This window comes from Mobula hypostoma, chromosome 2 (assembly GCF_963921235.1).
Source record: "Mobula hypostoma chromosome 2, sMobHyp1.1, whole genome shotgun sequence".
Lineage (NCBI taxonomy): Eukaryota > Metazoa > Chordata > Chondrichthyes > Myliobatiformes > Myliobatidae > Mobula > Mobula hypostoma.
Window position 1 is genome coordinate 11124869 of NC_086098.1, and position 26179 is coordinate 11151047.

Consider the following 26179-nt stretch of genomic DNA (forward strand, 5'->3'; position numbering starts at 1 on the left):
ATTTACATATTACTATTTAATTATTTATGGTTTATTACTATTTAATTATTTATGGTGCAACTGTAACGAAAACCAATTTCCCTCGGGATCAATAAAGTATGACTATGACTATGACTATGCAGCCTGTCCAGCTTTGGGTTTGCCAATATTGTGCCTAAAAGAGCGAGTTTTAAGAGGATTTGTCACTATCGCTCCAGTATCGGACCAAAATAGGTTACGCCAGTGGGAAGGGTGCTCTGAATTTGCTCTTCTAACCATTTCACCATCGGAGCCAGATATTTAGGCTTAGAGGGAGCTTCATTCCCAGGGATACATGAGGCATGCAGTGGTCTCCTTCCTGGAAGTGTATAGCTGTAACTTGGCGGCTATTCCTTCAGGGCTAAAAAAAAAATACTTGGCCCTTAAAGCACAGATTATAACGCTCTCCATCCTGAGCTTCGGCTTTTTCTTGTCTCCATCATCAATTTGAATGAGTGTGTTACTTCAAGTCGCAAACAATTTAAAAAGGTTTACACCGTTAAAGGTCCATTCTGTTCCAGTTGTATTCCTGCACTATTTTCCCACGCATCTTTGAACTGGAAAATGAAATCTGTTACAGGCTCACCCTTTTTCTGTCGGCATCTCGTGAACTCCCCAGAATCACCATGCTGACTGGCCCCTGCTAGGGTTGTGTTCTAACCATGTCTGTCTGTATACCGGGGTTGCCTTCACCTCCATCTGCATTCTCCGCATTCGGGACCCAATCGCCATTTTGTTCCCCGGGGTACAGCGAATCGTCACTTGAGGGTGGATCAAGCATCAGGACTGGCGAAGGGTTCCGGCCCGAAACGTTGACTGATCGTTTCCACGGATACTGCCCGACCTGCTGAGTTCCTCCAGCGTGTTGTGAAAGTACCTGCTGTCTCCAGTTTCCAGCTATACCGGATGCACCAGGAGCTCACCCAGAAGTTGCTTAGTCTTATACTGTTTTACCTTTTTCTCCATATGTTTATTCATCAGAGCCTTTGTCGGTAGATCGACAGGCCTCGAGGCTGTGTCTCTTCTCTCCGGCATCGCACCGGTGGCTTTGGTGCATTTGCTTTCATCACTACCCATTTCTTACCTGTTAGTTTTAGGTCAACCTGTAATCACATTTAGTTAGTTTTCGATCACGATACAACTTCCTTACCCTTTTCCGGCCAGAATTTATCTCAGTCTTCAAAGTACTTCATCCTTTAATTTGACTATTCAGTGGACTCCCTGTGGGTCTCTGACCCCGTCTTCCATCTTCTATCTTGTCCCTCCCCAGGAGCTCAGGGATAGTCACCGGCCGGCCGGGCCCCTCATCTGCACCAGTCTTGCCCTACTGGTCTTGTCTCCCCCAGGTTCTCTCAGACATTCCCCAAGCATACCTCACATTGTCAGAGAAACTTACTATCGTCAGGGTTCATTTGGATCCTGTATCTATAGGGATCCCAACCTCGTCACCAAATTGTTAGGGAAATTGGTTTGCTAAAGAAATGCGATTAATGTTGATCGCAAGTAAATTAGACATGGACTTCGAAGTAAAGAGAGCTTTTATTCATAGTGTCATGGGGAGTGGAACCTCCAACAGTGAGTTCAAACTCCAAACGATACAGAGAGCACAGCTCCTTTTATGCCTGTACAAATCCATTGCAAAAGCGAAGGCCATTCGATTAACCTGGTGAAATGGAAAAGATAAGCTGGGTTCACATGCAGCTCTCTTGTGATAAATTATACCCAGAATAACAGCCAAAATTTTAAAAATCAGTCCTGTGTGCAACTTTGTATTAACAAACTGCTTGTCTCATATCCTTGAGTCTAATTCTTACAAGATAAGCAACTGCAAGTATTTAATCTAAGAATTGTCTCTGCTGAAAGCCAAGGTCGTATTTATAACAAACTAAGTTGCAGATTGATTTCTACGCTCAAAGCCAATATTAACCCTTTGTCTATCAAAATTTTCAACACGATATTTTCCACCACACTGGGCCCAGACCACGACAGCATATTCTGCTCTGCTGCTTGAGCTGATGGTTTGTTTTGCACCGCTCCGCTTACGTTCTTATGGAGTTCCAGTGTAGGAACGTCTTCCAAACGAAATGGCTCCAGTTAAACATGCTCCAAGCACAGTAGTCCCATGAAGATGAATGGTAGAAATCAGCCAGTGGCAGAAAATTTAGTGGCCAATATTTTATTATTTAAGGTGGTTGTAACTCAAAAAGTGGCCAATATCTTATTACTTAAGTGAAATCAATGTTTCTTATTTTTAGAACATAGACCACCATGACATAGTACAGGTCATTTAGCCCACGATGTTGTGTCAAGATCAATTTAACCCTTCCCTTCAGTTTTCTATCATCCCTGAGCCTATCTACGAATTTCTTAAATGTCCCCAATATATCTGCCTCTAACGTAAAATTTAGTAATCCCAGTTCTTTGAACTTGTTATCCTTTATCTTGTTACTGAATATTTGTGAACATAGTGGATTCCAGTTAATTGGGACATATTGGGACAAGTACATTTTGGCCCAATTAAGCAGCTGCCCCAATTAGCCAAGGTTTCATGGAGACAGGACCAGCAGCTTTCATGTCTTCAGATTTCAGAACTGGCTTATTTATACCGTTCTTATTGAAGAAATTATTCAGTGCGCACATGTTGTTGTCACTGGGCAAAAAATTGCACAGCACAAGATTTTTGTACAGCTTGGTCATTAAAAATAAGAGGGGACATTGTAGGAGACATCAATTTTTAGAATACTGCTGTTAAATGGAGGTTTCCTCCAGGTGCTCTGGTTTCTTCACACTGTTCAAAGATGTCCTAGTAGGTGGGTTAATTGGTCACTGTAAATTGTCCCGTGATTAACTAGGATTAAATCATGGATTGTTGGGTGTTATGGCTCGAAGGGCCTGAAGAGCATATACCACACCATATCACAATAAGAATAAATAAATTTCACACATGGAACTAAAGCAGTTGCTCCCAAACACTTTTTGAGTTACCACCACCTCGGCTCTAAGACCACGCCCCCAGTGACCCTCCTTCCTTTCCCTTTTCTATTACATCAACGTTCATTCACTACGAAATCCTTTAGGACAGGTCATCGCAAATTCCACATTGTCAACACCCATCTGCATCAGAAACTGGAAAAGGAAATGTGATTGTGTACGATTGTGAAATATATTTAACATGCCAACGAGGTAGAGGGTGACAACCTTTAGGGCACAGTTTAAATTCCTCTGTGCGCTGATAGCAAAAGATATGTGTGCACGCACACCTTACAGAGAATGTTGATCTCCTCACAGTGTGGTACATTTTCAGCACAGCAGTGGAGCATCAGGCAAAATTGTGTGCTGAAGTTTCTAGGCGAAGAATTATACCCTCCAGCAACCTCTTGAGATGCAAGAATGCCAGCATAGAAGCTCAATTAAAGTTGAATAGAAATTGTATGAGAATTTCCATAGCCCTAACTGCATTAATTGTATCTATTGTATTATTATTTTCAATTTGCTTCAAACTCCCCTCAACAGTAGTCGCAAAATTACTTTGAAAAATGACTTGCTGAGCTTATTTATCGCTGAGTTCATAATTGATTTTGACATTTAATCCGTATTAAAATACAGTTATAGAATACTACAGCATAGAAACAGGCCATTCAGCCCATCTAGTCCATGCAACCTGATCTTCTGCCCAGTCCCATCGACCTGTACCTGGATCATAAACTCCAAACCCCTCTCATCCGTGTAACTATCCAAAATTCTCTTAAATGTTACAATTGAACCTGCATCTAAAACTTATGCTGACATCTCTTTCCACACTTATACCATGTTCTAAGCAAGAATGTTTCCCCTCAAATTCCCCTTAATAATTTCACCTTTCACCCTAAATCTTTGACTTTTATTTCTTGTTTCATCCAACCTGAGGAGAAAAAGCCTTCATGCATTCACCCTATCTATACCCCTGATCGTTTTGTATACCTCTATAAGATCTCCCCTCATGCTCCTGTACTCCACAGGATAAACCCCTAACCTGTTCAAAGTTAATTTATTATCAACGTACGTATATGTCACCATATACAACCATGAATTTTTTTTCTGTGTGCATTCACAGTAGAACAGAGAAATACAATATAATCAATGAAAAACTACAACAAAAACAAAGGCTGACAGACAACTAATGTGCAAAAGAAAACAATCTGTGCAAATACAAGTAATAAGACCGTAAGATAGAGGAATGGAATTAGGCCATTCAGCCGTTGAGTCTGCTCCTCCGTCCACCATGGCTGACCCCAGATCCTACTCTACCCCATACACCTGCCTTCTCGCCATATCCTTTGATGCCCTGACCGATCAGGAAACTATCAACTTCCGCATTAAGTACAGCCACAGACTTGACCTCCACCACAGTCTGTGGCAGAGCATTCCACAGATTCATACTCTCTGGCTAAGAAAATTCCACCTTACCTCTGTTCTAAAAGGTTGCCCCTCAATTTTGAGGCTGTGTCCTCTAGTTCTGGATACGCCTACCATAGGAAACATCCTCTCCACATCCACCTTATCTAGTCCTTTCAACATTCAGCAGGTTTGAATGACATCCCAATGCATTCTTCCAAATTCCAGTGAGTACAGGCCCAAAGCTGCTAAATGCACTTCACCCCTTCATTCCCAGAATCACCCTCGCAAACCTCCTCTGACTCTCTCCAATAATAATAATAATGAAATAAATAATACTGAGAGCATGAGTTAACCACATATGGACTCACTTTCAAGGACTCTTCATCTCTTGTTCTCGATATTTATTATTTATTTATTTATAATATTTTTTTTTCCCTCAGCTCAAGCTGGTACGGGCATAGCCAAGCACGCTCATTTGTTAATTACTAGGAACTTCCAGATTACTCTAATGGTGTTTAATATTGTGGCTTTCTGGAGATTTACATAGGTATTGCCATGCAGCCCTAATTATTTAATGCTAATTAAATTAGAAATTATTTGAAATTAAATTAAATTATTAGAAATTATTTAATGCTAATTAAATTAAATCAGCCCTAATTATTTAGTGACTTTGGGTTGATACCTGTTGTAGATATTACTATTGGACAATGTATACCCTGTTCATGTTCCATAGTCTTTCAATTTCCTCCTTTAATTCAGCATATTTCTGCTGTTTTTCACATTGATTTCTGTATGTTATGTATGTTTGGAACGGCTAAATCTAGTAAATAAGTTGTCCTTGAGCAAGGCACTTAACCACATATTGCACTGCGACAACACCGGTGCCAAGCTGTATCGGCCCTAGTGCTCTTCCCTTGCACAACATTGGTGTCGTGGAGAGGGGAGACTTGCAGCATGGGCAACTGCTGGTCTTCCATACAACCTCGTCCAGGCCTGCGCCCTGGAAACCTTCCAAGGCACAAATCCATGGTTTCACGAGACTGACGGATGCCTATTATATTATTATATTAAATAAGTTGTTCTTGCTTGTTTACCCTGTGTTATTACATCCGGATGATTATTATGTTACTATTATTATTTCTGTTTCTCTTTTTTTTTGTACTTGCATAGTTTGTTGTCTTTGACACAGTGATTGTCCGCCCTGTTTGTGCAGTCTTTCATTGATTCTATTATTGTTATTGGATTTATTGAGTATGCCTGCAAAAAAATGAATCTCAGTGTAGTATATGGTAACATATATGTACTTCGATAACAAATTTACTTTGAACTTTTGAGTTGTAGCGTCCTTGAAAATGAGTCCATAAGTTACGAAATCGCTTCATTGTTAAGGTTAGTAAAGTTATCGACACTGTTTAAAGAGACTGATGTTTGAAGGGTAATTTGAAGGGTGTTCCTGAACCTAGTGGTGTGGAACTGAAGGGTCCTGTAAACTTCAGCAAATATGACATTGGAGTGTACTTTGCCTCACAGCCATGAGTGAAAAGCCTTCCCTGTTCAACCTTTCCCTGTAACTCAAGTCCTCAAGTCCTGGCAATATCTTTGTTTCTCTGCACTCTATCAAACTCAATTTCACTTTTTCAAGAAAGATGAATCTCAGGGTTGTCTATGGTGACATATATCTATCTTGATAATAAATTTACCTTGAATTTTGATCTTTGAAGTTTACTGATAACTTCCCTGTACATAATTCTGGGGGAAGTATGACCTGTTCAAAAAGGACAGGTTATACCTGAACCCGAAGGGGACCAATATCCTGGCGGGAAAGTTTAATAGAGCTATTAGGGAGGGTTTAAAATAACTTGGCAGGGGGATGGGAACCGGAATGACAGAGCGGAGGAAGGGGAAAACAGAAATAAACCTAAGATAGTGAGCAGTAAAGATGTCAGGAAAGACAGGCAGGTGATAGGACAAAATTGTAGCCATTGGGATGAGTTGCAGTGCAATAAAGTTGCAGTGAAATCAAAGCAAAAAGTATCAAATACTGGTCTTAAGGTGTTGTACTTAAATGCACGCAGCATAAGGAATAAGGTGGATGATCTTGTCGTATAGCTACAAATTAGCAGGTATGATATTGTGGCCATCACTGAGACGTGGCTAAAGGATGCATGTCCCTGGGAGCTGAACGTCCAAGGATACACGGTGTATCGGAAGGATAGGAAGGTAGGCAGAGGGGGAGGTGTTGCTTTATTGGTAAGAAATGATATTAAATCATTAGAAAGAGGTGATATAGGATCAGAAGGTGCAGAATCTTTAAGGGTTGAGCTAAGAAATCGCAGGGGTAAAAGGACCCTGATGGCAGTTATTTATAGGCCTCCAAACAGCTGCAGTGATGTGGACTACAAATTACAACAGGAAATAGAAAAGGTTTGTCAGAAGGGCAGTGTTATGATAATCGTGGGGGATTTTAACCTGCGAATGGATTGGGAAAATCAGGTCGGCACTGGATCTCAAGAGAGAGAATTTGTAGAATGTCTGCGAGATGGCTTTTTAGAACAGCTTGTTGTTGAGCCCACTAGGGGATCGGCCGTACTGGATTGGGTATTGTGTAATGAACCGGAGGTGATTAGAGAGATTGAGGTGAAGGAACCCTTAGAAGGCAGTGATCATAACATGATTGAGTTCACTGTGACATTTGAAAAAGAGAAGCCGAAATCTGATGTGTCAGTATTTCAGTGGAGTAAAGGAAATTACAGTGGCATGAGAGAGGAACTGGCCAACGTTGACTGGAAAGAGACACTGGCGGGAAAGACGGCAGAGCAGCAGTGGCTGGAGTTTATTTGAGAAATGAGGAATGTGCAAGACAGGTATATTCCAAAAAAGAAGGAATTTTCGAATGGAAAAAGGATGCAACCGTGGTTGACAAGAGAAGTCAAAGCCAAAGTTAAAGCATAGGAGAGGGCATACAAGGAAGCAAAAGTTAGAGGGAAGACAGAGGATTGGGAAGTTTTTAAAACCTTACAAAAGGAAACTAAGAAGGTCATTAAGAGGGAAAAGATTAACTATGAAAGGAAACTAGCAAATAATATCAAAGAGGATACTAAAAGCTTTTGCAAGTATATAAAGAGTAAAAGACAGGTGAGAGTAGATATACGACCGATAGAAAATGATGCTGGAGAATTTGTAATGGGAGATAAGGAGATGGCGGAGGAACTGAACGAGTATTTTGCATCAGTCTTCACTGAGGAAGACATCAGCAGTATACCGGACACTCAAGGGTGTCAGGGAAGAGAAGTGTGCGCAGTCACAATTACGACAGAGAAAGTACTCGGGAAGCTGAATAGTCTAAAGGTAGATAAATCTCCCGGACAAAATGGAATGCACCTTCGTGTTCTGAAGGAAGTAGCTGTGGAGATTGCAGAGGCATTAGCGATGATCTTTCAAAAATCGATGGGTTCTGGCATGGTTCTGGAGGACTGGAAGATTGCAAATGTCACTCCGCTATTTAAGAAGGGGGCAAGGAAGCAAAAAGGAAATTATAGACCTGTTAGCTTGACATCGGTGGTTGGGAAGTTGTTGGAGTCGATTGTCAAGGATGAGGTTACAGAGTACCTGGAGGCATATGACAAGATAGGCAGAACTCAGCATGGATTCCTTAATGGAAAATCCTGCCTGACAAACCTATTACAATTTTTTGAGGAAATTACCAGTAGGCTGGACAAGGGAGATGCAATGGATGTTGTATGTTTGGATTTTCAGAAGGCCTTTGACAAGGTGCCACACATGAGGCTACTTAACAAGATAAGAGCCCGTGGAATAACAGGAAAGTTACATACATGGATAGAGCATTGGCTGATTGGCAGGAAATAGAGAGTGGGAATAAAGGGATCCTATTCTGGTTGGCTGCCGGTTACCAGTGGTGTTCCACAGGGGTCGGTGTTGGGGCCGCTTCTTTTTACATTGTACATTAATGATTTGGATTATGGAATAGATAGCTTTGTGGCTAATTTTGCTGATGATACGAAGATAGGTGGAGGGGCTGGTAGTGCTGAGGAAACGAAGAGTCTGCAGGGAGACTTGGATAGATTGGAAGAATGGGCAAAGAAGTGGCAAATGAAATACAATGTTGGAAAGTGTACGGTTATGCATTTTGGCAGAAGAGATAAACGGGCAGACTATTATTTAAATGGGGAAATAATTCAAAGTTCTGAGATGCAAAGGGACTTGGGAGTCCTCGTATAGGATACCCTTAAGGTTAACCCCCAGGTTGAATCAGTAGTGAAGAAGGCGAATGCATTGTTGGCATTCATTTCTAGAGGAATAGAGTATAGGAGCAGGGATGTGATGTTGAGGCTCTATAAGGCGCTGGTGAGACCTCACTTGGAGTACTGTGGGCAGTTTTGGTCTCCTTATTTGAGAAAGGATGTGCTGACATTGGAGAGGGTACAGAGAAGATTCACTAGAATGATTCCGGGAATGAGAGGGTTAACATATGAGGAACGTTTGTCCGCTCTTGGACTGTACTCCTTGGAGTTTAGAAGAATGAGGGGAGACCTCATAGAAACATCTCGAATGTTGAAAGGCATGGACAGAGTGGATGTGGCAAAGTTGTTTCCCATGATGGGGGAGTCTAGTACGAGAGGGCATGACTTAAGAATTGAAGGGCGCCCATTCAGAACAGAAATGCAAAGAAATTTTTTTAGTCAGAGGGTGGTGAATCTATGGAATTTGTTGCCACGGGCAGCAGTGGAGGCCAAGTCATTGGGTGTATTTAAGGCAGAGATTGATAGGTATCTGAGTAGCCAGGGCATCAAAGGTTATGGTGAGAAGGTGGGGGAGCGGGACTAAATGGAAGAAGGGATCAGCTCATGATAAAATGGGCCGAATGGCTGACTTCTGCTCCTTTGTCTTATGGTCTTATGGTCTAATGTAGCTGACCAGAATTCATCCTTTTCTAAGTGGAGAGAAAATTCAAAAATGTGAGGTGCAAAGGGACTTGGGAGTCCTCGTGCAGGATTCCCAAAAGGTTAGTTTGCAGATTGAATTGGTGGTGAGGAAGGCAAATGCAATGTTAGCATTCATTTTGAGAGAACTAGAATATAAAAGCAAGGATGTAATGTTGCGGCTTTGTGAGGCACTGTAAGGCCTCATTTGGAATATTGTGAGCAGTTTTGGGCCCTTTATCTAAGAAAGGATGTGCCTATATTGGCGAGGATTCAAAGGAGTTTAATGAAAATGATTCCAGGATTGAAAGGCTTATCATATGAGGACAATTGATGACTGTGGGCCTGTCTTCACTGGAATTCAGGAGAATGATAAAGGATCTTTTTGAAACCTATCGAACGTTGAATTGCCTTGGTAGAGTAGATGCAGAAGGGATGTTTCCTATGGTGGGGAAGTTTAAGGTCAGAGGCACAGCCTCAGAATAGAGGGGTGTCCTTTTAGAATGTAGGTGAGGAGGAATTTCTTTAGCCAGAGAGTGGTGAATCTGGAATTCATTGCCACAGGCAGCTGTGGAGGCCAAGTCACTGAGTATATTTAAGGCAGAGGCTGATAGGTTCTTGGTTAGTCAGGGCATAAAGAAATATGGGGAGAAGGCAGGAGATTGGGACTGACAGGGAAATGGATCAGCCATGATGAAATGGTGGAGCAGACTCGATGGGCCAAATGGCCCTATATCTTATGGTCTTACAACACGCTGGAGGAACTCAGCAGGTCGGGCAGCATCCGTGGAAACAATGAGTCGACGTTTCTGGCCAGAACCCTTCGTCAGGACTGAAGAGCGAAGGTGCAGAGGCCCTATAAAGAAGGCGGGGGAGGGTGGGAAGGAGAAGGCTGGTAGGCCCAGTTGAAAAATCAGTAATTTGAAAGACAAAGGGGTGGGGGAAGGGAAGCTGGGAGGTGATGGGCAGGAAAACAATGGGTAGTAGAAGGAGGCGGAACCATGAGGGAGGTGATAGGCAACTGGGGGAGGGGGCAGAGTGAAATAGGGATAGAGGAAGGGAGGGGGAGGGAATTACCAGAAGTTGGAGAATTCTATGTTCATACCAAGGGGCTGGAGACTACCTGGACGGTATATGAGGTGTTGCTCCTCCAACCTGAGTTTAGCCTCATCATGGCGGTAGAGGAGGCCATGTATGGACATAAACAACAGGAATTCTGCAGATGCTGGAAATTCAAGCAACATACATCAAAGTTGCTGGTGAACGCAGCAGGCCTGACGAAGGGTCTCGGCCTGAAACGTCGACTGCGCCTCTTCCTATAGATGCTGCCTGGCCTGCTGCGTTCACCAGCAACTTTGATGTATGTTGCATGTATGGACATATCTGAATGGGAATGGGAAGCAGAGTTGAAGTGGGTGGCTACCAGGAGATCTTGTCTGTTGTGGCGGACGGAGCGGAGGTGCTCAATGAAGCGGTCCCCCAATCTGCGTCGGGTTTCACCAATATAGAGGAGGCCACACCGGGAGCACTGGATGCAATAGGTGATCCCAACAGGCTCACATGAAGTGTTGCCTCACCTGGAAGGACTGTTTGGGGCCCTGAATGGTGGCAAGAGAGGAGGTGTAGGGACAGGTCTAGCACTTACACTTACAGGGATAAGTGCTGGGTGGGAGATCCGTGGGGAGGGATGTGTGGACCAGGGAGTCGTGGAGGGACCGATCCCTGCGGAAAGTGGAGAGGGGTGGAGAGGGAAAGATGTGCTTAGTGGTGGGGTCCTGTTGAAGGTGGCGGAAGTTGCGGAGGATAATGTGCTGGATCCAGAGGCTGGTGGGGTGGTAGGTGAGGACAAGGGGAACTCTGTCCCTGATGTGGTGGCGGGAGGATGGGGTGAGGGCCGAAGTGCGGAAAATGGAGGAGATGCGAGTGAGGGCATCATTGATGACGGTAGAAGGGAAACCACGATCCTTAAAGAAAGAGGACATTTGAGATGCCCTGGAACGGAAAGCCTCATCCTGGGAGCAGATGCGGCGGAGACGGAGGAACTGGGAATAGGGAATGGAATTTTTGCATGTGGCGGGGTGGGAAGAGGTATAGTCGAGGTAGTTATGAGAGTCAGTGAGCTTGTAGAAGATGTAGAAGATTATTTTGATTGGTCGGATTAATGCTATTAAGATGATCATTTTGCCCAAATTTTTGTATATATTTCAATCGGTTCCAATTTTTAGCCCAAAATCTTTTTTCTATAATGTAGATTCAAGAATTTCCTCATATATTTGGCAGAACTAAAATCCTAGATTAGGTAAAAGGTATCTACAGAAATTTAAAAAGGAGGGGGACTTGCCCTCCCGAATTTTAGATTCTATTATTGGGCAATTAATATTCAATATTTAAAATTTTGGTTACGAGATTTGGATGTATCTTTAAACCCACATTGGGTAAATCTTGAATCTAATTCATTACAAGAGTTTTCCTTGGGTTCGGTTTTAGGAACTTCGCTTCCTTTTACTTCTTTTAAATCGTATAAACAAATGAATAACCCAATAGTTAAGCATACTTTACGTATATGGTTTCAATTTCGAAGATTTTTTGGGTTTAATCAATTTATTCTAGCAAATCCCATTATATCAAATTTCCTTTTTCAACCTTCCACGATGGATCAAGCTTACTTTGATTGGAAAACCAAAGGTATAATATCTTCTCGCGATTTATTTTTGGATAATTGTTTTATGTCTTTTGATCAACTCTCTAATAAATATAACTTACCCAGATCTCACTTTTTTAGATATCTACAGATTAGAAACTTTTTAATTACTGTCTCTCCTAATTTTCCACACCCATATCCAATGGACACTTTGGAAAAAATTTTAGATTTAAATCTTTCTCAGAAAAGTGTAGTAGCAATTATATATAATATAATTATGAATTTATGTCCTGATGCTTCTAATAAAATTAAAGCTGACTGGGAAAGAGAACTTGAGATTAATATACCGACTGAAAAATGGGAAAAAATTGTTCAGTTGGTGAATTCATCCTCTGTATGTGCTAAGCATAGGTTGATACAGTTTAAAGTAGTGCACAGGCCTCATATGTCCAAAGATAAACTATCTCGTTATTACTCTTATATTAATCCAATATGTGACAGATGCCATTCCGAGATAGCCTCTAACTCACATGTTTTGGTCATGTCCTTTGTTGGAAAAATATTGGAAAGATATTTTTGATATTATTTCAACGGTCTTGAATATAGACTTACAACCTCATCCAATTACTGCTATCTTTGGATTACCAATGATAGATTTAAATAAGTTAACCTCTTCATCACGTAGGATGATTGCATTTCTTACTTTAATGGCTAGAAGATCCATTCTGTTGAATTGGAAAGAGATTAACCCTCCTACTGTATTTCATTGGTTTTCACAAACGATGGTGTGTTTGAATTTGGAGAAAATTAGAAGTGCGGTTTATGACCCTTTCATTAAGTTTGAAAAAAACTTGGAGGCCATTCATTCAGCATTTTCATTTGATGTAATTTGATGATTTCCAAACTTGTTTTATCTCTCTGTACTGTTGGTGGAGAGGAATGGAGTCGTCGACACTAAGGTTTTCTTCTTTCCCACTTTTAAGTTGTTAGTACTGCCCAAGTCTTTTAGTTGAGTTGATTGATTCTGTTTTTTTTTGGGGATGGGGTTTGCTTTTTTTTGTTTTGTTTTTTTTTCTTTTTCATGTTTTTTTTCCAGTTTTTTTTTTGCTTTGTATTATCCGTGGTTAGTTCTACATGTTTGGGAGCTTTGTTAATTTACACTACTTGGTTTTGCATTTACTTTTTTAAGTGTAACAATATATCTCCTACTATTTGTATTATTGCTATGTTTTGAAATTAATAAAAAGATTGAAAAAGAAAGAAGATTATTTTGTGTTTATCTTATGGTCTTGTTTGCAATAGGTTTTGAGAGCCTCTGTAATTACTGAAATGCATCTTTGTTTTGCAGGTCTAATGAGGGTGCTAAATGAGTTTTATCAGCAAAGTGGCACAGATATAAAGCATGTGTATCTGAGTGCCGAAACAGATCATTACCATTCGTCGACAGGAGACAAAGGATGGGGATGTGGATATCGAAACTTTCAGATGGTTCTCTCCTCACTTATCAAGCTGGAACACTACAAGAGCCATTTACATGGTACAGATTTTAATATATTAAAGCAGCAATGCTTTTAGCATGCTGAGAGAACATGCTCAACATGCTTGCTAGGTAGCAAGAAACATTTAATTTGGTGAAGCAGCCTCCCATTTGTGCTTGCTGGTCATTGGTAGTGCCTGACTAAGTTGCATATTTTCACTATGGAAGATCACTTTAAAGTTTCGTGATTGATGTGGTTTGCACAAATTCCCTTCCCCCCCACCCAAGAGGATTGGCTGCCTGATAAATATTTTAAGCACAAGACATTCTGCAGATGCTGGAAATCCAAAGCAACACACACAAAATGCTGGAGGAACTCAGCAGGTCGGGTAGCATCTGTGGAAATGAACCGGCAGACAATGATCTGGGCTGAGACCCTTCATCAGAATCACCAAAAAATATTTTGATGCTGGTATTCATAGGAAATACTATATGACAAGCTACCAAGAAAACAGTAATGGACTTACAAGGGACTGTACCTCCAGCAATATCAAAGATTTTTATGAGCTCTAGTCTGCAATGGGACCTAAATTTGGAGACTGACGTCTAAGTTTATCTATAAAGGATACAATCTAGCATGCAAAATCTTTGAATAGAACTTTTGCTGTACACTCTTGATCCTGAGAATGAAAGGGTTAAAATATCAGTTGTGTTTCATGGCTCTGGACCTGTACTGGCTGGAGTTTGGAAGAATGAGGGTGAATCTCATTGGAACCCATCAAATATTGGAAGGCCTCAATAGAGTGGACGTGGAGAAGATGTTTCCTATAGTGGGGGGTCTAGGATCAAAGGGCACAGCCTCAGAATAAAGGGACGTGAGGTGAGAAAGTTCTTTGGCCAGAGGGTGGTTAACTGTGGAAATCATTGCCACAGACTGCTGTGCAGGCCAAGTGAATGGGTATATTTAAAGCAGAGGTTGGTGGTTCTTGATATGTAAGGGAGTCCGAAAGTTTATGGAGAGAAGGCAGGAGAATGAGGGTTGAGGAGGATAATTACTCAGCTATGATAGGATGTCGGCACAGTTTCAATCGGCCAAATGGCCTAATCCTGCGCCTATTGTGTCTGGTCTTGCATCCAGGTTTTGGCTATTATTTGCAAGACTGTGGAATGAGGAGATATAATCTGTATATTTTGCACCAGTTTCCTTTGGTTTCCACTTGGATGGATAACTGCAAACACGTTTTGGTCACTCTTTTTCCTTTAGGCCATGCGATTCCCATCATTCCGAAAATCCAGGCCATGATAGAAGAAGCTTGGAAGGGTGGCTTTGATCCTCAAGGTGCCGCGTCATTTGGAAGCAAACTGCAGGGCACTCGAGCTTGGATTGGGGCAACAGAGATCTACACCTTGTTAACCTTCCTAGGAATAAAGTAAGTGTGTTGATTAACAAAAAAGTAACTTGAAGTAGCGATGACATCATTGGCTCTCCAGCCATAAGACATAGGAATGGAATTAGGCCGATGGGCCATGCCATTATGGCTGATTCATCATCCCTCTCAGCCCCACTCTCCTGCCTTCTCCCCATTGCCTTTGACGCCCTGACTAATCAAGAATCTATTCATCCCTGGCTTAAATACACACAGTTACGTCCTCCACAGCCGTTTGTGGCAAAGGATTCCACTTGCACGTGAGGAGAAGTGAAAGGTCGGAGTGCGGAGTAGAGGGGGGTGGGTGGGTGGATTTGTTCACCAGAGAAATTCATGGCCAGGTTGGACGGTACCCAGACAGGATATAAGGTGTTACTCCTCCACCCTGAGAGTGACATCATCTTGGCACTATTACTTCCCCCTGGATCCCCTCCTCCTTCCCTTTCTGCTATGGTCCACTCTCCTTTCCTATCAGATTCCTTCCTCACCAGCCCTTGACCTTTCCTACCCACCTGGCTTCACCGATCACCTTCCAGCTAGCTTCTTTCCCCTCCCTCCCACCTTTTTATTCAGGCATCTTCCCCCTCCCTTCTCAGTCCTGATGAAGGGTCTCGGCCCGAAACGTCAACTGTTTACTGTTTTCCATAGATGCTGCCTGACCTGCTGAGTTCCTCCAGTATTTTGTGTGTGTTGCTTTGGACTTCCAGCATTTACAGACTTCCCCTATGTTTGTGATTAATAAGAGTATCTTTGCCAGAAAGACTTAAGCACTTCTAAAAGATCGACATATCTTCCAAAGACTATGTCCTTCCAATAGTGCAGTAACCATAACTGTGGACAGAAGTTCAAAATGGCCTAATCTAAACAGTATACAGCTGCAGCACCAATTCCCAACTTTAAAACTCAATGTTCTGGGTAAGGAAGGAAAGCACGCTGAATGCCTTCTTTCCGGAAGTTGCAGCTCAAGACCCGTCTGTACATCAGCTCTCCTGTAGGCCTTGTTATTTGCTCTGTACTTTTGCATTTGGCCTCCCAAAATGCATCATCTTGCATTTGTCCAAATTAAACTTCATCTGCTGTTTCTCTGCCCGCGTTCGAGACCATAACGTATAGGAACAGAATTAGGCTATATGGCCCATCGAGATTTGTGAGGCCACTACCCCACATAAAACCATGTCCGATATTCCTAATATGAATTGTTCTGGTTCCCCAGCATCCTCTCCAATAATTTCCCTGCCACTGTTATAAGGGAAATTAAGAAGAGAAAAATCCATAACAATAGAGAGCATAAAGGATGATGTATGCTGCTTTATAATTGTACCTCCCTAATAAATAACTATTCCTAATGGTGTTTGATAAGCCCTTTCATTTCTATAGGTGTCAAATTATTGACTTTCACCAGCCCACTGGCTCATCAGGCACTCATCCTCGTTTATTTGAGAGGATAAGGCAGTACTATTCTTCAGGCAGGGATGGAGCGTTACGATTGCAACCCAAGGTCATATGGACAAACAAACCACCAATCTATCTTCAGCATCAAGGTAAATATTTTAAAAAATCATATTGTGATGACTTGAATTTCCTAATTTAGTTTGTGATTCTCACAGCTGAGAGTTTGTCTCATTGAACATGGAGCAGGACGGGCCCTTTGGTCTACGATGTTGTGCCGGCTCCAAGATAAATCTAACCCCTCGCTCTAACAGATCTCCATTTTTGGTTACCACATGCCTACCTAAGAGTCTCTTAAATGTCCCTAATATATCTGTCTCTACCACCACTCTTGGCAGCACATTCCAAGCATTTACCACTCTCTATGTAAAATAAAACTTCTGACATCTACCCTATACTTTCATCCAGTCACCTTAAAATTATACCCCCTTGTGTTAGGCATTTCCACCCTCGATCTATGCCTCTTATCATCTTGCACACCTCTTTCAAGACACTTCTCATCCTTCTTCGTTGCAAAGGGAAAAGCCTTAGCGTGCTTGCTTCACTTTTCCTCATAAGACTTGATTAGCATCCTGGTAAATCCCCTCTGCACCCTCTCTAAAGCTTCCACATTCTTCCTATAATCTTTTTAAAATGTACTTATTGAGACACAGCACGGAATAGGTCCTTCCGGCCTTTCGAGTCTCAGCACACAGCAATCCCCGATTCAACTCCGGCCTAATCACGGGACAGCTTACACTGACCAATTAACCTACCAACTAGTTTGTCTTTGGACTGTGGGAGGAAACCAGAGCACCCGGGGAAAACATACAAACGACTTGCGGACAGTGGCAGGAATTGAACCCGAGTTGCTGAGACTGTAAAGCATTGTGCTAACCACCACACTACAATACCGCCCCTCTACACTACCGTGGTGCCGGAGGGAACCAGAAATGAACACAGTGCTCTCTGTGGTCTAACCATGGTTTTACAGAGCTCCTGAACTCAATCCTCAAAGAAATGAAAGCCCACACCCCTTCTTAACAAACTTGTGCAAAATTTAGGAATTGAAGTTTAAACTAATGGTAGGGCAGAACTTAGCATTGAAATGAAGAAAGATTGTGCGTGTGGAATTGGCAGAGGTAGCACAAGAGGAAGATGTAGTAAGAGTTTGTTTTAGAATACACTGGACTCAAAGAGCATAAGAAAGTTAAGTTTACAGAGTACGTCCATCATTGTGTATTTTCGAAGCTGGGTGACGGCATGGAGATAGATCTCTACCAAAGGAGGCATAAAGCACTCCTTCCCTTCGCTGGCCCGCAGGTCACTCTTGGCAAGGTGTATCACTGACTTAGCTCCCCGATCGGGGTCACGTGAAGCCATGGGAGCAGGTGGTGGATGGTTGCGTGAGCAGCTGGTGCACATCACAGGTCTGGTTATGCAACCATTGACGCCAGGCAGACGATCTCAGAAGAGTATTGATAATGGCTGGGGTCACCAGAAGGCTGCAACTCCTGTAGAAAACTTTGCCAAGAACAATAATGTTCATTGGACCATAATCAATATGACATAGCACATAAAATCGGACAAGATTGGTTTTCAATTATTGGGGTACATGTTAATTATGCAAATTTGGTAAGGAAAACAAATTTGTATGGGTGAAGAACTGGTCAGGATGTTGTGGAGGGCATTAGCAAGAGTAGAATAGTAGAGTAGTCAAGAATAGAATTGAATTGATTATACTTAAAGTACAGGAGGTCCTTATCACCACAGGCAGTATTCTGTGGACTGCCATCTAGTGGAAAGGATACAAAGCAGTAAGTTCATTGTATGTGCACAATGGAGATGTGCAAATGCCATAGAATAGTGAAAACGAGGGACTTTGACCATCTTGTTACTGACTATGGAAAGAATGCAAGTGGAAAGTGAGGGAGAGGGAGTGGGTGCCATCTGCAGCAGATGGAGGAAATATATTCCCGTTGGTGGAATGCTCTGGTACTGGTGAATGGGTGTAACAATGAACTTTGACCTAAGGAGACAATAGAATTGGCTGATTAAAGTCTGGACTGCACTCACTGTTCCCTCTAAGCGGTATGGGTGTGCGGCTGCGTAGTAACTGAAACGCTCCCACACACAGCCTTTGTTGCCACACAGCTGGGATTTCCTTTTATATTTCCTTTTACATATTAATATGGTTGTGAAATTATTTTAGTATAATTTTAAAATTATGCTCATGTAAATGTGGTTATCCTAATATAATTTTGAAAATATGCTAATGTAATTATGAAATACCATGTAATTAATTATGTATTAATTAATATAAACCATAAATTTTCTAAATCATAAACAGACTACAAGATTTGAGAGTTTCAACATATTTACATTGTCAGTGTTTCAAGGTACAACAAATTGTAACAATCAATACAGAATGGAAGTTGGTAGCTCATTGTTAATGAACCACCAACCCACTGAACAAGTTTAAAAGTTTACGAAAAGTGAAAGATTCTCTTTGTTGTACTGCATTTCACTGTACCCTTCAATTAATACATAAAATCAAAAGTACATGATTTTTCAATTTTCATTCTGTAATATTATATAGTTTTCTTAGTATTCGTATTATTTAAAAAATTTAATATGCCACCCAGTTTCCAGGCTGTGTAAAAATTTCCTGCTCAGTCCAATGGTTGGTCTGTGCAGCTGTAAATAAAAGCATTAGAGGGGACATTGACTGCACTGCTGACAGAGTCATGGAAGCTGGCGTAATCATAATGTACAAAAGAGAACTGGTTAAATAGATGGAAGGTTACTTGAACAGGGCAGTGGACTGGGACAATATGGATTTTACTTGAAGTAAGATATCAGTGGGCTGAATGCCCCCCTCCCTTTCATGCTGTAACAGTTTGGTGGTTTTATGATTCAATGATATATATTTAATGGAAGAAGGAAGCAAGGAAGCACTTCTTTCTATTGCATACAGTAGTAATGCTGGGTCGCTGGAAGGTGGTGCTGTCACTCCGTTTACACAAGAGTAACGGAAGGTGAAGACAAGAATATAGAAGCCAGAGGATTTTATGAAATATCTTGAGGTCTTTGTGGTTGGTGTTGAATGGGAGCTAAGTAAATGGGGTGGGGAATATCAGTGTTAAATATTTTACACAGAGTGTAGTGGGTACGTGGAGTGCACTATCAGAGCTGGTGGTACAGGCAGATATGTTAGGAACATTTGAGAAACTTTCCAATAGGCATATGGATAATGGAAAAAATGGAGGGTGTTCCCCAGGGGTCAGTGTTGGGACCGATACTTTTCACAGTGTTTGTCAATGTTTTGGATAATGGAATTGATTTTGTGGCAAAGTTTGTGGATGATACGAAGATGGGTGGAGGAGTAGGTAGTGCTGAGGAAGCAATGCGATTGCAGCCAGACTTAGACAAATTGGAAGAATGGGCAAAAAGGTAGCAGATGGAGTACAGTTTTGGGAAAATGTATGATAATGAATCTTGGTAAAAGGAACAATGGGGCGGACTATCGTCTAAATGTGGAGAAGGTTCAAACATCAGAGGTGCAGAGGGACTTAGGAATCCTTGTGCAAGACTCCCCGAAGGTTAATTTTCAGGTTGAGTCTGTGGTAAAGGCGGCAGGGGAATGGAATATAAATTATTTCGAGGGGAATAGAATATAAAAGCAAGGAGATATTGCTGGCGCTTTATAAGATATCAGTCAAGCTGAACTTGGAGTATTGTCAACAGGTTTTGGCCCCATATATCAGAAAGGATGTGTTGTCATTGGAGAGAGTTCAGAGGAGGGTCACCAGGAAGATTCCGGGAACGAAGGCTTTAACATATGAGGAGCACTTGGCAGCTTTGGGCATGTACCCAGTGGAACTTAGAAGAATGCGGGGCAGTGGGGGAGGGTATCGTTGAAACCTACCAAATGTTGGAAAAATTAGATAGGGTGGATGTGGAGAGGATGTTTCCTATGGTGGGGTTATCCAGAACTAGAGGGCACAGCCTAAAATTTGAGAGGTGACCCTTTAGAATAGAGGTAAGGAGGAATTTTTTTAGCCAGAGAGTAGTGAATCTGTGGAATGCTCTGCCACAGACTGCGGTGGAGGCTAAGTCCGTGCGTTTATTTGAGAAGTTAATAGTTTCCTGATTGGTCAGGGCATCAAAGGATATGGCAAGAAGGCAGGTGTATGGGGTTGAGTGAAGTTCAAGATAAGCCATGATGGAACAGACTCAATGGGCTGAATGGCCTAATTCTGCTCCTTTATCTTATGCCCTTATGGTAGGAGTGAAGAGTTAGATTAATCTTAGTGTAGGTTAGATGGCAGGCACAACATTGTGGGTTGAAAGGCTGTAATGTTCTATAGTCAGGGGTTCCCAACATTTTTTTTATGCTGTGGACCCCTACCATTAACCAAGGGGTTGGTAGATCCCAGGCTGCGAACCCCTATATTGAGTCACACTTGCTCAATTGTAATGTACTCGTTTGAAAGTTGGGAAGAGATGGCCTAATCTTTTAAATGGTTCTTATATGGGTCTTTGCAGTGTGTGAAGATTGTTATAAAGGTGGATTTTGGAGATGGCAAGAAATCATAGTTTGTGTCATAAAAGTGTTTATGTCCCATAGTGAAATTCTACTAAGTGTTTTTACTTGTAGCATTTCAGTTCATATCTTTGGCACATGACATGAATGTCTTAGCTGATATCTGAATATGACCCTCATTAGGCTTGAGATTCCTTTACAAATTGTGTTTCATTCTTTTCAATTTAGTTTAGTCGTGGGATGGTCAGACATAGCAGCTCTTCAGGCATTCTTGAACTGGTGCCTGTGACAACAAAGTGCTGTTTCTACAAAATAATCTGAAATCTGCAAACTCGTATATGCTCTGAATTGCTCACCACAGGAAGGAATGAGTGTGGGCCAAAGAAAATAAATTTGTGTAAAACGATAAAGCAAAAACATGCTTTGGAGATTCAAGTGCCTGTTTAACAGTGTACAGGGCACCATGATAACTCAAGATGTAGGGCAGCTCCTTTAACCTCCTCTAACATCAATCTAACCTTTCCCTCCCACATCGCCCTCAATTTTCTATCATCCATGTCCCCATCTAAGAGACCCTTAAAGGCCACTAATGTATCTGCCTCCTGGCAGGCTGTTCCACATATCCATTATCTCTGACACACCCCTATACTTTCCTCCAAACAACTTCAAGTTATGCCCCCTCATATTAGCCCTGGGAAAAGTCTCTGGCTGTCCACTCTATCTCTGCTTCTTCTCAGCTTGTACACCTCTATCAACTCACCTCTCATCCTCCTTCGCTCCAAAGAGAAGAGCCCAGGCTGGCTCAGCCTTTCTTCATAAGACATGCTCTCTAGTCCAAGGTCCAGCATCTTGGTAAATCTCCTTTGCAGCCTCTCTAAAGCTTCCACATCCTTCCTGTAATGAGACGACGAGAACTGAACACCATACTCAAGTGTGGTCTAACCAGAATTTTATAGAGTTGCAACATGACCTTGCGGCTCTTGGACTCAATCCCCAGAATTATGAAGGTCAACACAGCATACGTCCTCTTAAAACAGTAAGCTGTAGGAGCAGAATAAAGCCATTTGGCTCATCGAGTCTACACCGCCATTTCATCATGGCTGATCCATTTTCCCTCTCAGCCCCAATCTCCTGCCTCCCCCCACCACTGTATCCTTTCATGCCCTAACCAAGTCTTGGCCTCCGCAGCTGCCTGTGGCAATGAATTCGACAGATTCGCCATTCTCCGGTATCTAAAAGGTTACCCCTCTATTCTGAGGCTATGTTGTCTGATCTTAGACTCTCCCACCATTGGAAACATCTTCTCCACATCCACTCTATCAAGGCCTATGACCCTTTAATAAACTATGAGTAATTTCTAGGTCCCTTTATAAGTAAAGACATGCTAATAAGTGATCAAGAAGATGTTCCCCATTGTAATACAAAGTTAAAAATTGTAATTTCCCAAAGAGCATTGAATTCAATAGCCAACTGAGCAAATCTTTTACACTCATTAAAACAATTTAATTTGTTCTTAATGTCTTCAAAGGGGTGAATTTTAAACTCATTATAGTTTAACCTGTTGCGAATACCAGACCCAACTTTGAAACATATTAATCTTTTAAATGTTAGGTCACAGTCGGACTATCGTGGGCATTGAAGAAAGGAACAATGGAACACTTTGCCTGTTGATTTTTGACCCCGGTAACCGAGAAATCCAAAAACTTCTGCGCACCAATCTGACCGGAACGAGTCTTAAAATGATTCGTAGATTCATCGGGAGTCTGAAGCACAAACAGTATCAAATTGTGACAATAAGTGGTACTCTGTCAGTGGAAGAGAAAAACGTGAGTTACCTTTTAACAGCCTTTTTGAAAGATGTATGCTTTGCACCGCATCTGCTTCAGTTTGAAACATTTCTAATTTATTTCAGCAGGCTAGAGTTGAGATCTTAGTCTGTATTTTGCATCCTTCAAAGAAAGCTGCTCACGTGATCCCTGTGGCACGATCACCACCTTTTCCTTGTTGACTGCTGTCAGACGTGCATGCTGGGTAGTCCGGCAACAGTGACGTCAGTAAGCTGGCTGAGCGGCCAATTGGGTACAGTATCAGAAAACTGCAAAGTTCAATCAACGTCTTACAGAGCAGGAAATTAAAATTGGAATAAGTCTGATGTATTGAGAAATACACTCAGTGGCCACTTTATTAGGCTCCTGTACACCTGCTTGTTAGTGCAAATTTCTAATCAGCCAATCATATTTGCTATTGTGCCTGCCACCCGCTCTCAGTACTTTGTGCACAGTGCCAAAGTAAATATCGTCAGTGCTCTCCTCCTTCATACCAGTATAATTGTTAGGGCTCATTTGATTCATTTTCTGCACTTCCACTTAATGAGTTTAAAATTAATGTTTGCTGGTGTAATTTTGAAATGCGGTTTCAATCTCCACACAAGTATCACTGGACCACAGTTTTTTTCGGAACAGTTGCTATTGCTTCCTCATAATTTTTTTTTGTTAATGATAGACTACTTGAAGCTGAACACAGATACAATTTCAGATTACTTGTATCACTTTGGAATTTGGAGAAGCATGAAATTAACTTTTATTGAATATAATGCGTATAAATTGCATAATGGTCCTGAAGCTTCGCAATTGTTCAGCTAAGCTAAAAATGTTTTATTGATGATTTTTATTTGTACTCAGTGTCTGAGGCTTCTCACGTGTCCAACAATAATCAGCCAGCATTGATGGATTCCAGTTTTCTGATACCGTTTCTCCATGAGCACAATGCCCTGGTGAAACCTTTCACCATGCTTGTCACGGATAGTGCCAAGATTTGCAGGGAGGAAGTCTAAATGGGAATGTAGAAGATGAATCTTTAGTGACATGTTGCATTTCATGGTTTTGTATGCTTGAAGCATATTGTCAACCAGCTGCACATAAGTTTGGTGCTCTGTAGTTGCCAAGAAAATTTTCAACAATATCCTTGAATGCCTTCCATGTGGTTTTCTCCAGTCCCATTGGAAGTTCTTCGCATTACCTATCATTGATAACCTGTTAGATTTGTGGATCAACAAAATGCCTTCCTTTAATCCTGGCATCAGTTATTCTGGGAAACATCTATCTCAAATATCAAAACCCTTCGCAGAAAGTTAGAGCCTTTCTAAAACCTGTCCTGTCATGCTGCACCCACCCTGTCTAAGCATGCCCAGTTATGCCTGGACAAGATGGAAAACTTTTCATGTTGCATTGTGGGCAATATTTTAATTGATTTGAATTATGAATTGAAGTAACAAAATAGTGGATTAAAAAAAAAAATTGTGCCTGATTGAGAAACTTAATGGCAATTCTTCTTTCAGTTAGTCCTGACGAAGGGTCTCGGCCGGAAACGTTGACTGTACCTCTTCCTAGAGATGCTGCCTAGCCTGCTGCGTTCACCAGCAACCTTTATGTGTATTGCTGGCAATTTTCATGATCAGCAGCCCAAAATCCATAAGATACACCCAAAAATATTCAGGAAGCAAAATCTTTGTTGTCAAGTGTACTTAGAATAATCTAGAAATACCTCTGCATTTTTTGTTGGTCCAAAGAGTGTTTGGTCTGAAGACATGGATCCACTAGAATGCCTTTCCACAGAGTCTCTTAGCATAGAAATAACTGCTTTGTCTCACCATGTCCATGCAACCTCTCACATACCTATCTAAAGCCCCTTTACATCAGCTAGTCCATGGTATTCTACCCCATTGTAATCTTGTGCGATTAGCGGAGTCCACCACCCCCTCAGGCAATGAGTTCCAGGTTCCAATCATCTGCATGCTTCCGATCAAGAACTGCTCTGCAGTATCTTCATATGAGCAAAGCAGTTTATAAATTGATTAAATATTTAACGTTTTTAAAGAACGGGGTTTCTGTTCCTCCACCATTGGTGCTGCCCTCCATTCGCCCCATCGTCCTGCTGCCTTAACAGTGTTAGAGTTCCTCTTGCCCTTAGTTCCTACCCTCGAACCTCCACAACCAACACACCATTCTCAGTAATGTCCACCATTCCCAAAGGGATCCTTCCCCCACCACTCCCTGCTTCCCGCGGTGATCGCTCCCTCTGTGATTCTCTTGTCCATTTGTACCCCCCTATTAATTTCCCTCCCGGCACATCCCGGCATGGCCGAAGTTCTACACTTTCCCCGTTCACCTGTGAATCTGCTGGGTTCGTCTGTTGTACCGGGTGCTCCCGATGTGGCTTCCACTACAATGGTGAGAACCGTCATTAATTGGGTGACTGCCTTGTCGAGCACAAGCGGGACTTCCCGGCGGCCCAACATTTTAATTCCGGTTCCTGTGCCGTCCTCGTGGTCCATTGTCTCCTCTTGTGCCACGATGAGGCCACCCTCAGGGTGGAGGAGAAACACCTCATATTCTGTCTGGGTTGCCTCCAACCTGATGGCATGGATTTCGATTTCTCCTTCTGAGAAAAAAAAATTTCCCTCCCTCCCCTCTTCTTCTATTTCCCACTCTAGCCTCTTTCTTCTTCCTACCTGCATATCACCTCCTCCGGTTTTCTTCCTCCTCCTTCCCTTTCTCCTATGGTCTACTCTCCTCTCCTATCAGATCCTTCCACTTCAGCCCTTTACCTTGCCTTCGCCCGCCTGGCTTCACCTATCACCTTCTCGTTATACTCCACCTCCCACCACCTTTTTATTCTGGCATCTTCCCCCATCCTTTCCAGTCCTGATGAAGGGTCTCATCACGAAAAATTCAACTAGTTGTTGATTTCAGTGGTGCTGCCTGACCTGCCGAGTTCCTGCAGTATTTTGTCTGCATTGATTTAACATTTACTACGTCTCTTTGTGGGCGACATGTTAGGGCAGTGGCTGGAATAACACCCTAACAGTGCCACTGCCACGGGTTCAGTTCCCCCACCATCTGGAAAGAATCGGTACATTCTCCCCGTGGACTGTGGGTTTCCTCAGGTTCCTCTCACGTTTCAGAGACTTAAAGGTTAGAAGCAACACTCACAACACGCTGGAGGAACTCAGCAGGTCGGGCAGCATCCGTGGAAAAGATCGGTCGACGTTTCGGGCCGGAACCCTTCGTCAGGACTGTGGAGGGAAGGGGCAGAGGCTCTATAAAGAAGGTAGGGGGAGGGTGGAAAGGAAAAGGCTGGTCCCCCCACCTTCTTTATAGCGCCTCTGCCCCTTCCCTCCACAGTCCTGACAAAGGGTTCCGGCCCGAAACGTCGACCGATCTTTTCCACGGATGCTGCCCGACCTGCTGAGTTCCTCCAGGGTGTTGTGAGTGTTGCTTTGACCCCAGCATCTGCAGATTATGTTGTATAAAGGTTAGAAGGTTT

The 26179-nt window shown here is 42.3% G+C and overlaps 1 protein-coding gene and 1 long non-coding RNA gene across 4 annotated transcripts in view; one reads left to right on the forward strand and one right to left on the reverse strand.

The window, feature by feature from the left end:
• zufsp (zinc finger containing ubiquitin peptidase 1) overlaps positions 1–26179 on the forward strand; it is an 80183-nt gene that overhangs the window by 35964 nt on the left and 18040 nt on the right. For all 3 annotated transcript variants that reach the window (XM_063033440.1, XM_063033450.1, XM_063033432.1), the window contains exons 6-9: positions 13325–13513; positions 14718–14883; positions 16258–16421; positions 22466–22680. In XM_063033440.1, the coding sequence (XP_062889510.1) occupies positions 13325–13513; positions 14718–14883; positions 16258–16421; positions 22466–22680 (734 nt within the window). The remainder of the gene's footprint in view (positions 1–13324; positions 13514–14717; positions 14884–16257; positions 16422–22465; positions 22681–26179) is intronic.
• LOC134337987 (uncharacterized) lies at positions 1516–25825 on the reverse strand. Its single transcript, XR_010016117.1, has 3 exons — positions 22690–25825; positions 21615–21748; positions 1516–1681 (listed from the first exon to the last, which is right to left on the reverse strand). It is a non-coding gene; the product is annotated as an uncharacterized LOC134337987 (long non-coding RNA).